Genomic DNA, 14,026 nt, shown 5'->3' with positions numbered 1-14,026 from the left:
CTCTTGTGTGGAAAGATCCACATCTTGGGTATTCATTATCCCATACGTCACTAGCTCATGGACTCTTGTTAATTACATGAAAGAAAACATAATTTATGTAAGAACTTACCTGATAAATTCATTTCTTTCATATTAACAAGAGTCCATGAGGCCCACCCTTTTTTGTGGTGGTTATGATTTTTTTGTATAAAGCACAATTATTCCAATTCCTTATTTTATATGCTTCGCACTTTTTTTCTTATCACCCCACTTCTTGGCTATTCGTTAAACTGATTTGTGGGTGTGGTGAGGGGTGTATTTATAGGCATTTTAAGGTTTGGGAAACTTTGCCCCTCCTGGTAGGAATGTATATCCCATACGTCACTAGCTCATGGACTCTTGTTAATATGAAAGAAATGAATTTATCAGGTAAGTTCTTACATAAATTATGTTTTTTGAAAGCCCAAGATGAAGCCACTGCTCTAGTGGAATGAGCCGTAATCCTCTGAGGGGGCTTGTGTCCCGCCGTCTCATAGGCGAGGCGTATCAAGCTCCTCAGCCAAAAAGCCAAAGAAGTAGCAGAGGCCCGCTGACCCCTGCGCTTCCCTGAATAGACTACAAAAAGAGAGTTAGATTGTATGAAATCCTTAGTCGCCTGAAGATAGAACTTCCAGGCACGAACCACATCCAGATTATGAAGTAGCCTCTCCTTAGAAGAAGAGGGGCTAGGACACAAAGAAGGAACAACTATTTCCTGATTGATGTTACGGTCAGACACCACCTTGGGAAGAAATCCCAAGCCAATGCAAAGAACAGCCTTATCCGCATGAAACACAAGATAAGGGGGCTCATGCTGCAAGGCTGCCAGTTCGGAAACTCTGCGGGCCGATGCAATGGATAACAGAAACAAAACTTTCCAAGACAGGTTCCTTATGTCAAGAGAATGCATAGGCTCAAATGAAGCTCTGTAACACTTTAAGAACCAAATTCAAGCTCCACATGGGCGCAGACTGCCTAAATACAGGCCTGATTCTAGACAGGGCCTGAACAAAGGACTGAATGTCAGGGAGCTCAGCAAGCTTCCTATGCAACAACACTGATAGAGCAGAGATCTGTCCCTTCAAGGAACTAGTGGCAAGACCCTTCTCCAAACCCTCTTGGAGAAAGGACAAAATCCTGGATACCTTCACCTTGTGCCAAGGATATCCATGTCTTCCACACCAGGACAAGTAAACTCTCCACACCTTATGGTAGATGCGTCGAGTGACTGGCTTCCTTGCCTGAACTAGAGTATCAATCACGGTTTCAGAAAAACCTCTCTTGGCTAGGCCTAAGCGTTCATTCTCCACGCAGTTAGCCTCAGGGAATCTAGATTCTGATGTTGAAAAGGACCCTGTTCCAGCAGGTCCCTGCGACAGGGTAACCTCCACGGCGGAGAGGATGACATCTCCACCAGTTCCACAAACCACGTCCTCCGCGGCCATGAAGGAGCAATCGAAATGGGCGACGCTGTCTTCTGCTTTATGCATGCCACTATACGAGGTAGAATAGTAATGGAGGAAAAATGTACACTAGACTGAACTTCCAAGGTACCGCCAACGCATCTATCAGCTCCGCTTGGGGGTCCCTCGACCTCAATACATATTGGGGAAGCTTGCAATTTAATCGGGGCGCCCTGAGATCGATCTCTGGCGTCCCCCATATGAGATAAATCTCTGCAAACACCTCTGCTGAGAAAGTCTGTTTCCCAGTTGTCCACTCCAGGGATGTGGATCTCTGAGAGTGAACAGCCGTGGGTCTACTCCCACCCCAGAATCCGAGACACCTCAATCATTGCAAGGGAGCTCCTTGTACCCCCCGCAGTGATTGATGTATGCCACTGAGGTAATGTTGTCCGTCTGGAACCTGATGAAGATGCATTCCCCCAGACAGGGCCCCACCTTCAGAGCATTGTAGATAGCTCGCAGTTCCAGGATATTTATTGGAAGAAGACACTCAAGATGAGACCATTTTCCCTGTGCCATCCTGGCATCCCAAACAGCTTCCCATCCCATCAGACTCGCGTCCGTGGTCACAATTTCCTAGGACAGTCTCAAGAAGGATGTCCCCATGGACAACTGGACCGGACGGATCCACCAAGAGAGGGAAGACCGAGTCCGTGCATCCATGGATATCAGCTGTGACAGATCGGTATGATCGCTGTTCCACTGCCTCAACATGCACAGTTAAAGAGGTCTGAAATGAAATCTTGCGAATGGAATGACGTCTATGCTGGAGACCATGAGCCCAATCAACTCCATACACTGAGCTACTGAGGGACTCCTTGAGGACTGAAGGGCAAGACAGGTGGACGCAATCTTCCTGCATCGCTGAGGAATATCTTCATGGACACGGAGTTTAGTATCGTGCCCAGAAACTCCACTCTGGTGCTGTGAACCAGGGAGCTCTTCCCAGAGTTGATCTTCCAACCGTGAGATTGAAGTAATAGAAGCAGAACCCTTGAGTTAACTTTTGCCAGATGAAAGGACGGGCCTGAACCAGAATGTCGTCCAGGTAGGGCAACGAAATACCCCTGGATCTGGGCACTGCAAGCAGTGCCCTCAGAACCGTCTTGAAGATTCTCAGAGCTGTCGGAAGACCGAAGGGAAGGGCAACAAATTAAAAATGTTGGTCCAGAAACGCAAATCTGAGAAACTTGAAGTGGGCCCTGTGAATTGGAACATACAGGTAGGCATCCTTCAAGTCTATTGTGGTCATGAACTGCCCCTCTTGAACTAGAGGCAAAATGGACCTGATTGTTTCCATTTTGAATGATGGAAAGGACAGGAACTTGTTTAAACACTTTAAATCCAGAATCGGACGGAACGTGCCCTCCTTCTTTGAAACCACAAACAGATTTGAATAGTACCCTAGACCCCTTTCTGCATGGGGTACTGGTATGATAACGCCTAGAGATAATAGATCCCTCACACACTCTAGGAAGGCCTCTATCTTTTCCGGCCTTAAAGACAGGTTTGAAACAAGGAATCTGCCCCTGGGCGGAAGGGACCTGAACCCTATCCTGTAACCCTGGGCGACAACCTCCAGAACCCAAGGGTCCTGAACATCCTGCAACCAGGCGTTGGAAAAAAGAGACAATCTTCCCCCTACGTCCATAAACCTGTCAGGGGCCACCCCTTCATGCCAATTTTGTTTTGGCAGGCTTCTTGTTCTGCTTAGACTTGTTCCAAGCCTGAGCGGGCTTCTGGCATTGGGCCTTGTCCGTGCAAAAGGGACTAAAATTAGAACCCTTCGGCTTAGCCTTCTTATCCTGGGGCAGGAAGGCACCCTTGCCTCCCGTAACCGTGGATATAATCGAGTCCAGGCCTGGACCAAACAAAATCTTACCTTGAAAAGGCAGGGACAGTAACCTCAGCTTAGAAGTCATGTCCGCCGATGAAGATTTTAGCCACAGCGCCCTGCGTGCTAAAACAGAAAAACCTGACACCTTAGCGTTCAGACGAATAATCTACATATTGGCGTCGCAAATGAAAGAATTGGCAACCTTCAGCGCCTTAATCCTTTTCTGAACCTCTTTGCCCTCAATCATCTCGCACAGAGAATCACACCAATATGACGCAGCTCCGGCAACATTTTCCTTAATGTGTTTTCCAACTTTTTATCCATGGGCTCCTTGAACGACGAGCTATCCTCTAGAGGAATAGTCGTACGCTTAGCGAGAGTGGAGAGTGGAAAGTGGAGATAGCCCCATCCACCTTGGGAATGGTTCCCCACAGCTCAAGCTGGGCCTCCGGAACGGGGAAAAGCTTTTTAAAATTAGAAGAAGGAGAAAAGGATGAACCTAATCGCTCCCATTCATTCTATATAATATTTGCCATCTTTACAGGAAACGGGAAGGTCTGGGGCATCACCCTGTCCTCTTACACCCTGTCCAGCTTAGGAATGTAGGGTTCTTCTGGAAGCTTCGGCTATGGAACCTCCAGAGTAGCAAGTACTTGCTTCAGCAAAAAGAGCAAATTCTCCATTTTAAACCTATAGCCAGGCTCCTCCACCGCCTGAGGTTTAGATGACACGGACTCCGAACCAGAAGGAACCCCCTCCGAAGTGTTGGAGTGGGTCTCATCATCGTACCACTCCACAGGAGTTTCCGACATAGATGAGTCCTGTGTCGGGCCGCTCTGGAAATATCTATGCTTGCACTTAGCAGAAAACGATAAGGCATGGATCACTTTAGAGACTGCCATTTAAAGTTGGTCTGCAAAATCTGGTGGCCAGCAAATCTCCCCCGAAGGGGTAAAAGTCGGACCCTGGGGCACTGCATGTGGAATAGGGGACGCGAATATGGAACTCACCTCACGGGACGGAGAGCCCTCAGAGGTGGACGGCTCAGTAGTACTTGACATTCTCTTATTTTTAGATGTCGTAGCTCTTTCAAGGCATGTGGAACATAGTTGTGCAGGCTGGTCTACCGGAACCTCACAATAAACACAGGTAAAAGACTTAGATAAAGAGGGAGTACCCTTCAACGTGTCAGAATCCACCATAGCTTTTATCTTAATTAGCAAACAGGCACCTTTATAATCGCCAATGGCCGGGGCACTCACCACCTCCTCAGACCCGGACTAGAGAAACCGCTTTTTCTCCTCCGTCACAGATCAGACCGGAAGTGAAGCCCTAACAGGACTGCCCCTTCCTAAAGGAGAAAACGCGCTAAAAAGGGCGCGCAAAAAAACTCCCGGAATGAACCTGTCAGTTCCATCACATTGCTAGAGTCTCATCCTACACATAACGCAGCAATGGCACAATAAAGAATATCATGTATAAACCACCCCTGTTCAATAATCCCCTTACCAGGAATAGTAACCCTTGATTCTATAAAGATAAAAGGCACCACACTGTGGCCCTGTCCTCTGTGTTATCAATATAATAAAAAATGAAATGATCTTACCAGAATCCATGCCGTGGAACAGGAACACGGCCCTTTAAGTGTGACAGATAGTAGCATCGCTCCTGACATGGACTTGAGAGAAGAAAGCAGTCTGCAAAAGTCGTCAACGCCGATTGCTGTAGGAGCTGTTAATATGAGTCAGGATGGTGTCGCAGAGGAGAGCTCTCCCTGCATCTCCGGACTCTAACTTTCACCCAGGGCCTCAACTCAAAGGCTTGTTATGGCTACTTAAACTCTCGTCCCATAGCGAAGAGTAGTACTCTCCATAAGAGACCTCCAAAACTTTGGCACCTCTCTGCCCTCCTCCTGTGAAGAAAAGAATGACTGGAGGATGAGGGGAGTGGGGGAGGTATTTAAGCCTTTGGCTGGGGTGCCTTTGCCTCCTCCTGGTGGCTAGGTTCTTAATTCCCATAAGTAATGAATTAAGCCGTGGATTCTCCTCCCCTTTCGATGGAAAACCTTCTATGCATGCATTTATGCTTGTTGTATTGTATATTTTCTAGGTAGGGAGCTACACAAAAAATAAAGAAAAAAGAAGAAGAAAACATATATAATTGACTAAAAAAAGCTTACTGTAATTTAAAGCCAATTGAAGAAATCAATAGAAGGATTTCAAAACATGACATAGGCTTTTTGATATGTTACAAATTTAAATAGTAAGAGATCCAGATAGCATAAAATTATAATATTCTATTTGAGAAAACATATGGAGGCCCATTTATCATGAATCTGGTGGACATGATCCGCTGTAGCGATCATGTCCGCCAGACATTGATAAATGCCGACAGCTTACGCTGTCGGCATTTATCATTGCACAAGCAGTTCTGGTGAACTGCTTGTGCAATGTCACCCCCGCTAGCAGGGGGTGTCAATCAACCCGATCGTATCTTAAGACCGCTGCTTCTTAACTCCTGTTTCCGGCGAGTCTGAAAGCTTGCACGGAAACAAATGTATTTGGCCCCATTCAGGCCATAATAAATCGGCCCCATTGTCTTAAGGCAATATTTTATTTTTAAAAATTACCTGTTGCCAAGGATATACATGCCATCCATTATAGACACTATACGGTATTTGCACTAGGCATGGTTTATTACTGCATGGCTGCTCCAGTGCTATATTTACTTTCTTGACACTACGGCATCTTCTGATAGGCTGAGTTATGAGCTTGCCATTAATATCTTTTTCACCACATTTCAGTTCTCTCTTTTTCACACCAGGACCACATGTTGTTGAACACTGTATTAAGGAAAATAATTAAACAATTATTATTCTACAGGAAACAACTATAAAATGACAGAGCAGGAAACATTGAATTTAATAAGAATTAATCTGCCTGGGGTAAGGCAAAATAAAAAAAAATCATTGCATACAGCCAATTACAATATACATTTTCAGTTCTAGAACCCTACCATATTTTGCAAGTGTATAGCAATATTACAGAGGATCATGTGACCCATATTTTAATGCAATTCCCTCTAGTCTAAGCTTTCAGGTGTGTCTAGACAATTTTGTCAGAGAGAAAAGCATTTACCTTGCTCACTAATTTTGGTTACCCTAAACTTGAGCTTTAGTTTAATAGAGTTTCTAGTAATACATTTTCACAATTGTTACATTATCATTTTTAATATCAACATTGTTATATTACACATCATTTGAAAGTGGATTCTCTCTTCTTTAAAACAAATGGATGTATTTTTGACTGAGGAAGAATTACAATTTCAGTGTGCTCTATAAACGTGGTGTTTCATTTTAAGGCACTGCCATTTTGTCACATTAACCATGTGACCCTACATTTCAAAGAGGACATTTTCTCCATTGAGGGGGTCTTCTTACCCTCTGCATTGCCATTGGGCTAATTTTAGAACTAATTCTCCCCAGAATAAGACTACATACAAAGAAACAAACTGGTTGGAACTTCCATATCAATTTGCCTGTCTGTGTGTGTCTATATATTTATATTTTTTTTAAATATAATTTTTTATATAAATATATATATATATATATATATATATATTAGTGATTTTGTTTTAATAGTATATGTAAAAGTAATAGATATCTATACCTCGCCCCATGCAGATATCACCCATTGCGCTTTGTCATTTTTGGGGCAACGTTCTAAGACACAGTTTTCTATTTGTTCTGGCTTCAGATGAGCAGCACACATATTTTCAGAAAGCATCTTATAGCTTCCTGAATGAAAACTTTTGCAGTAAACCTCTCGGTTCTTGGTCCCTCTGCCACAACTCCTGGAACACTAAAAAATGAAACAAACAAAAAAAAGATATAATTTTATTTTCATTATAGTTAGCTAATTAAAGGGATACTGAACCCATTTTTTTCTTTCATGATTCAGAGAGAGTATGCAGTTGTAATGTAATCCTATTATCAAATAAATGTAGCCACCAATAAGCAAACACTATCAAGGGTTCTGAACCAAAAATGGGCCGGCTTGTAAGCTTACATTCCTGCTTTTTCAAATTAAAATACCAAGAGAACAAAGAAAAATTGATTATAGGAATAAGTTAGAAAGTTGCTTAAAATTGCGTACTCTACCTGAATCATGAAAGAGTAAATTTGGGTTCAGTAATCCTTTAATTATCATTTTTCCAAAGTACCCTTTGCTGAACATAAAGTAATATGTGGCTTCTAAACATCAGGACATTTTATAACAGCAGTTAGTAGTCAGTATGGTTTAAAAGTATTCTAAATTTTGACAATGAATGACTGTATACAGAAGAATTGATTTTGAGCTCCTGGGAAATCCTTATTACAGAACTACAGACATCTGTTAGGATGCTTTAACTTATAATGAACATTTATGGTTCACAGCTTTGTATTCACACAAAAAAAAGATCTTAATTCTGTTTAAGGATCAAGGACCCCGATGATCAAAAACTCAAAATAGAAATCACACAAAATCTTAGGGGTTTCTTATTTAAGCATTATTTTGTAAAGTGTGTATTTCTCCTTCAGACCCAGAGCCTTGCATATCAAGATAAAAAGCTCTTAAGACAAAATTTGCCTTTCTAAAAATCTTTGAGGGATCTCTCAGTACTGACAAACCTTCTTAGATTTGAGCTTTACAAAACTGAGTTTTAAAAAAGAGATATATATTTCTACTGTGATCAATGTTCCCTCTAAGACCTGTTTTGTGTGCGGCCCAGCAGTGAGACAGTTAATACGAGAACCATACTTTGCAGTCTGCATTGTGCAGTGTTTGCTTACTGTAGGGTGGGCTTACCTAATTAACCGTTTCACTGCTGGGCCGCACACAAAACTAGCGTTAGAGGGAACACTGACTATGATATATGTTTATTAAAATTAAACAAAATAAGTGTTTTCTGAAATACTTATTTCAATTGGTGAACAAACAAGATAAGAAACATATATTGAAATTATTTTATATTTAATGGTGTTATTTTTCTTTACTTCGTTTTTTTTCTTCTTCTTGTCTCGTTTTGAAGCATCTAACAAATTAAAAAACAACTATCTGTTCATGAGTACCTGAGACCATGGACCTGTGCTCCATTCGGCGGGGCATTCATGGCCATTGCATGCCTGTTCCTGGGTAGGAGTGGTAATAGGACAGTTTGAATGTCCAACCAATTCTTCAGTATTCGTTGCTGTTTTCTGGACACACTGAATCTGACGTATTTGTCTCCCGCCGCCACATGATGCGCTACACGAACTCCACTCACTAGTTAACCAGCTGTTGATAAAAGACAGATTTTTACCTGAAGCTTAAAATATATTGCAACTCATTTTTGCCTGAAAAATAATTATAATTCAATACTCAAACATCTGTGCCAGAGGTAATACCCATTTAATTTAATTGGCTCTAGCTCCATTAAAATCTCAGGATTAATGCTGCTGGACACGATTAATGTTGTTCTATATCTCCACTTTTAAGTAATGTTAAGGAAGCAGAGAAATATGAAGCAATTAATTTTTAGAAATACATGAAAAAATTCATGTCATGTTTTACTCCTTTCCGGGTTTCAGAGACAAAAATTAGTAACCGAGAATTCTTATTTTATGCATTAAAGGGATGTTGCAGTCAAGCATTTTCTATTACGTATATTAAAAAACAACAATTAAGTAAGTTATAATATTATTGCTTGAAAAGGTTTAAGGGAATGCATTTAAACTTAAAATTGAACCTAGTATGATATATATATATATATATATATATATATATATATATATATATATATATATATATATATATATGTTTGCCTACCACTAATATTTATTTTGAAAAAAAATATATATTTTTTTTTACTTAAAGCACTGTAAGTTTTTTTTGTGTATGTTTATTTTATCAATTTAAAGGGACATTAACAACCTTTATCATTTGTGTATAACATGCTTTGTCCAAAAAGTAAAATCTGTAACCTAGGTTTTCAAATGCTCTAAACCTGTTGTTCGTTTTTTGCATTTGCAGGTCACATAGTTTTCTTTTGGGGCTCTCTTTGGAGTGTGGAACAAGAACATTTTTTGCACAAAAGAATGGGGTGTCTAATGCGCTTTTAAATGCAAACTAAGTTTTCAGTTTAATGTACACTAATCAGACCTACCAACAGTCCCTATTAGAGGGGGACAGTCCCTATGTCTGAGCTCTGCCCCGTCCCTCTGAGACGGCTATATGTCCTGAACAATTTTGCTTAGCCCCACCCACAGACACCCACAAAAAGCACAGGCATGACCATTGACTGCCCATACACACCCATGATCCCGCCCACTTTCCGCAAATAACTTTGCCCCTTCTGGCATGGCCCCACCCACAAAACAACCCCCCTTGCCCTCCTGAGTCCCTCCTATGTCCCTAATACATGGCAACAATTGTCCATAGACAGCCAAGTATGCACTCCAGATATTTTCAGACTTCAGACAATTTCACTGCCTTAAAGGACCAGTCAACATTGTAGATTTGCATAATTAACAAATGCATGATAAGAAGACAATGCAATAGCACTTAGTCTGAACTTCAAGTGAGTAGTAGATTTTTGTTAAATAAATTGCAAAGTTATGTCTATTTCCACTCCCCTGTACCATGTGACAGCCATCAGCCAATCACAAATGCATATATACGTATATGCTGTGAATTCTTGCACAACATAAAAAGACTGCACATTTTGTTAATGGAAGTAAATTGGAAAGTTGTTTAAAATTGCTGCTCTATCTGAATCATGAAGTTTAATTTTGACTTGAGTGTCCCTTTAAAGTAATGGTAAACTCTCACCTTTATAAAAACAGATCCGGAATGTTAGTGATATTTTAGATGGAGTTTAATTTATCAGTTGTTAGGAAGTTGCACTATAACTTACTTTCTATAACTTACTTTTTAATATATATATGAAATTCGAATACCCCACACTCCGCCCCCTAGTTCAAAAGCCAATTTTTTTGTGACCTAAACAGTTTGAATTGTTGTCCAATAAGCGCTCTGGCTACAATAAAAGACGCCCAAAAGGGAGATAAATAAAAAGAGAGAAGCGCTCAACCTGAGAACAAACAATAGCATAATAGCTTGTTCTATGGCTAGTTTACCACCCAAGAAGCAGCCTCTTTTTGCTCAACATGGGCCTTTCACAGAGAAGAACTTTCCTGAAGCATATCAGTCTGATCCTGACTTCACAGTACAGTCCAGCCCCGAAATACCAGGCAATCCCTCTCTGAACGAGAGAAATAGCAAAACCCCAGACGTACGTTCTGGCCTATTGTGGGCCTCGTCAGTGAGGTGCAGCCATATCCCTCTAGGCACACTGAGCAACGGGTCCATGTCTGGATTCCCGCATCACACTTAGGGAGACTTCCCTAAGTGTCATAATTTGCATAAATAAAAAGAGAGAAGCGCTCAACCTGAGAACGAACAACAGCATAATAGCTTGTTCTATGGCTAGTTACCACCCAAGAAGCAGCCTTTCACAGAGAAGAACTTTCCTAAAGCATATCAGTCTGATCCTGACTTCACAGTACATTTCATTACATTATCATTTGCATAAATAAAAAGTAGACATGTGCATGGCAAAAAAATTTGGTTCGGTTCGGATCGATTCGGATTTTTTAGAATTTCGGTTCGGAGCGATTCGAATTCAGAAAAATTTGAATCAATTCAGTTCGGATTTGTTTTGGATTCATTCGGATTCGAATAAATTCGGTTCGGATTTGTTTCGGATTCATTCGGATTCGAATAAATTCGGCTGGATTCGGTTCGGTTCGGAAATTCGGAATTTTGGTAAGTGTTAGGTGGGATTAGACTAGTATTATGTACTAAATTCGGCTGGATTCGGTTCGATTCGGTTCAGTTCGGAATTTCGGTAAGTGTTAGGTGGGATTAGGCTTATACTGTACAATAGTAGTGTAATCCATGGCCATCCGAATTTACCAAATAAATCCGAAGTAATTCGGATTTATTCGGTATATTCAGCAGTATTTTAATTCGGAAATTCGGTTTGATCCAAATTTCCGAATTTTCCGAATTTTCCGAATTTCCGAATCGATCCAAAACGAATCGCACATATCTAATAAAAAGAGAGAAGCGCTCAACCTGAGAACGAACAATAGCATAATAGCTTGTTCTATGGCTAGTTACCACCCAAGAAGCAGCCTCTTTTTGCTCAACATTGGCCTTTCACAGAGAAGAACTTTCTTGAAGCATATCAGTCTGATCCTGACTTCACAGTACAGTCCAGCCCCGAAATACCAGGCAATCCCTCTCTGAACGAGAGAAATAGCAAAACCCCAGACATACATTTTGGCCTATTGTGGGCCTCGTCAGTGAGGTGCAGCCATATCCCTCTAGGCACACTGAGCAACGGGTCCACGTCTGGATTCCCGCATCACACTTAGGGAGACTTCCCTAAGTGTCATCATTTGCATAAATAAAAAGAGAGAAGCGCTAAACCTGAGAACGAACAATAGCATAATAGCTTGTTCTATGGCTAGTTACCACCCAAGAAGCAGCCTCTTTTTGCTCAACATGGGCCTTTCACAGAGAAGAACTTTCCTAAAGCATATCAGTCTGATCCTGACTTCACAGTACATTTCATTACATTATCATTTGCATAAATAAAAAGTAGACATGTGCATGGCAAAAAAATTTGGTTCGGTTCGGATCGATTCGGATTTTTTCGAATTTTGGTTCGGAGCGATTCGAATTCAGAAAAATTTGAATCAATTCAGTTCGGATTTGTTTCGGATTCGAATAAATTCGGTTCGGATTTGTTTCGGATTCATTCGGATTCAAATAAATTCGGCTGGATTCGGTTCGGTTCGGAAATTCGGAATTTCGGTAAGTGTTAGGTGGGATTAGACTAGTATTATGTACTAAATTCGGCTGGATTCGGTTCGATTCAGTTCAGTTCGGAATTTCGGTAAGTGTTAGGTGGGATTAGACTTATACTGTACAATAGTAGTGTAATCCATGGCCATCCGAATTTACCAAATAAATCCGAAGTAATTCGGATTTATTCGGTAAATTCGGCAGTATTTTAATTCGGAAATTCGGTTTGATCCGAATTTCCGAATTTGCCGAATTTTCCGAATTTCCGAATCGATCCGAAACGAATCGCACATATCTAATAAAAAGAGAGAAGCGCTCAACCTGAGAACGAACAATAGCATAATAGCTTGTTCTATGGCTAGTTACCACCCAAGAAGCAGCCTCTTTTTGCTCAACATGGGCCTTTCACAGAGAAGAACTTTCTTGAAGCATATCAGTCTGATCCTGACTTCACAGTACAGTCCAGCCCCGAAATACCAGGCAATCCCTCTCTGAACGAGAGAAATAGCAAAACCTCAGACGTACGTTTCGGCCTATTGTGGGCCTCGTCAGTGAGGTGCAGCCATATCCCTCTAGGCACACTGAGCAACGGGTCCACGTCTGGATTCCCGCATCAAACTTAGGGAGACTTCCCTAAGTGTCATCATTTGCATAAATAAAAAGAGAGAAGCGCTAAACCTGAGAACGAACAATAGCATAATAGCTTGTTCTATGGCTAGTTACCACCCAAGAAGCAGCCTCTTTTTGCTCAACATGGGCCTTTCACAGAGAAGAACTTTCCTGAAGCATATCAGTCTGATCTTGACTTCACAGTACAGTCCAGCCCCGAAATACCAGGCAATCCCTCTCTGAATGAGAGAAATAGCAAAACCCCAGACGTACGTTTTGGCCTATTGTGGGCCTCGTCAGTGAGGTGCAGCCATATCCCTCTAGGCACACTGAGCAATGGGTCCACATCTGGATTCCCGCATCACACTTAGGGAAACTTCCCTAAGTGTCATCATTTGCATAAATAAAAAGAGAGAAGCGCTCAACCTGAGAACGAACAATAGCATAATAGCTTGTTCTATGGCTAGTTACCACCCAAGAAGCAGCCTCTTTTTGCTCAACATGGGCCTTTCACAGAGAAGAACTTTCCTGAAGCATATCAGTCTGATCCTGACTTCACAGTACAGTCCAGCCCCGAAATACCAGGCAATCCCTCTCTGAACGAGAGAAATAGCAAAACCCCAGACGTACGTTTCGGCCTATTGTGGCACACTGAGCAACGGGTCCACGGCTGTATTCCCGCATCACACTTAGGGAGACTTCCCTAAGTGTCATCATTTGCATAAATAAAAAGAGAGAAGTGCTCAACTTGAGAACGAACAATAGCATAATAGCTTGTTCTATGGCTAGTTACCACCCAAGAAGCAGCCTCTTTTTGCTCAACATGGGCCTTTCACAGAGAAGAACTTTCCTAAAGCATATCAGTCTGATCCTGACTTCACAGTACAGTCCAGCCCCGAAATACCAGGCAATCCCTCTCTGAACGAGAGAAATAGCAAAACCCCAGACGTAAGTTTCTCCCAAAAGGGAGATTGCTGACTGGGGAACAGTTCAAACCTTTAGCTCACAGTAAAATTGAGTTTTGAAGTGGATGGCAGAGAGATGGGTATTTGAATTTTATGTGTACGTTAAAAATTAAGTTCTAGTGCATCTTAATTATAACTGATTAATTAAACTCCACTTATCACTAACCTTCCAGATCTGTTTTTATAAAGGGAAGAGTTTACCATGACTTTATAGTTCCCATGAGTGCCAGCCTCCAGAGC

General features: G+C 41.5%; 1 protein-coding gene across 1 annotated transcript in view; it reads right to left on the bottom strand.

The window, feature by feature from the left end:
* ADAMTS18 (ADAM metallopeptidase with thrombospondin type 1 motif 18) overlaps nt 1-14,026 on the bottom strand; it is a gene marked incomplete at its 5' end in the record, with an annotated part of 193,998 nt that overhangs the window by 15,340 nt on the left and 164,632 nt on the right. The window contains 3 exons of the mRNA XM_053715800.1: nt 5,951-6,163; nt 6,990-7,181; nt 8,432-8,636. Of these exons, the coding sequence (XP_053571775.1) occupies nt 5,951-6,163; nt 6,990-7,181; nt 8,432-8,636 (610 nt within the window). The remainder of the gene's footprint in view (nt 1-5,950; nt 6,164-6,989; nt 7,182-8,431; nt 8,637-14,026) is intronic.

The sequence above is a fragment of the Bombina bombina genome, chromosome 1 (assembly GCF_027579735.1).
Source record: "Bombina bombina isolate aBomBom1 chromosome 1, aBomBom1.pri, whole genome shotgun sequence".
NCBI lineage: Eukaryota > Metazoa > Chordata > Amphibia > Anura > Bombinatoridae > Bombina > Bombina bombina.
Note: the sequence above shows the minus strand (reverse complement) of the source record. Positions and strands in the feature narration are given on the sequence as shown.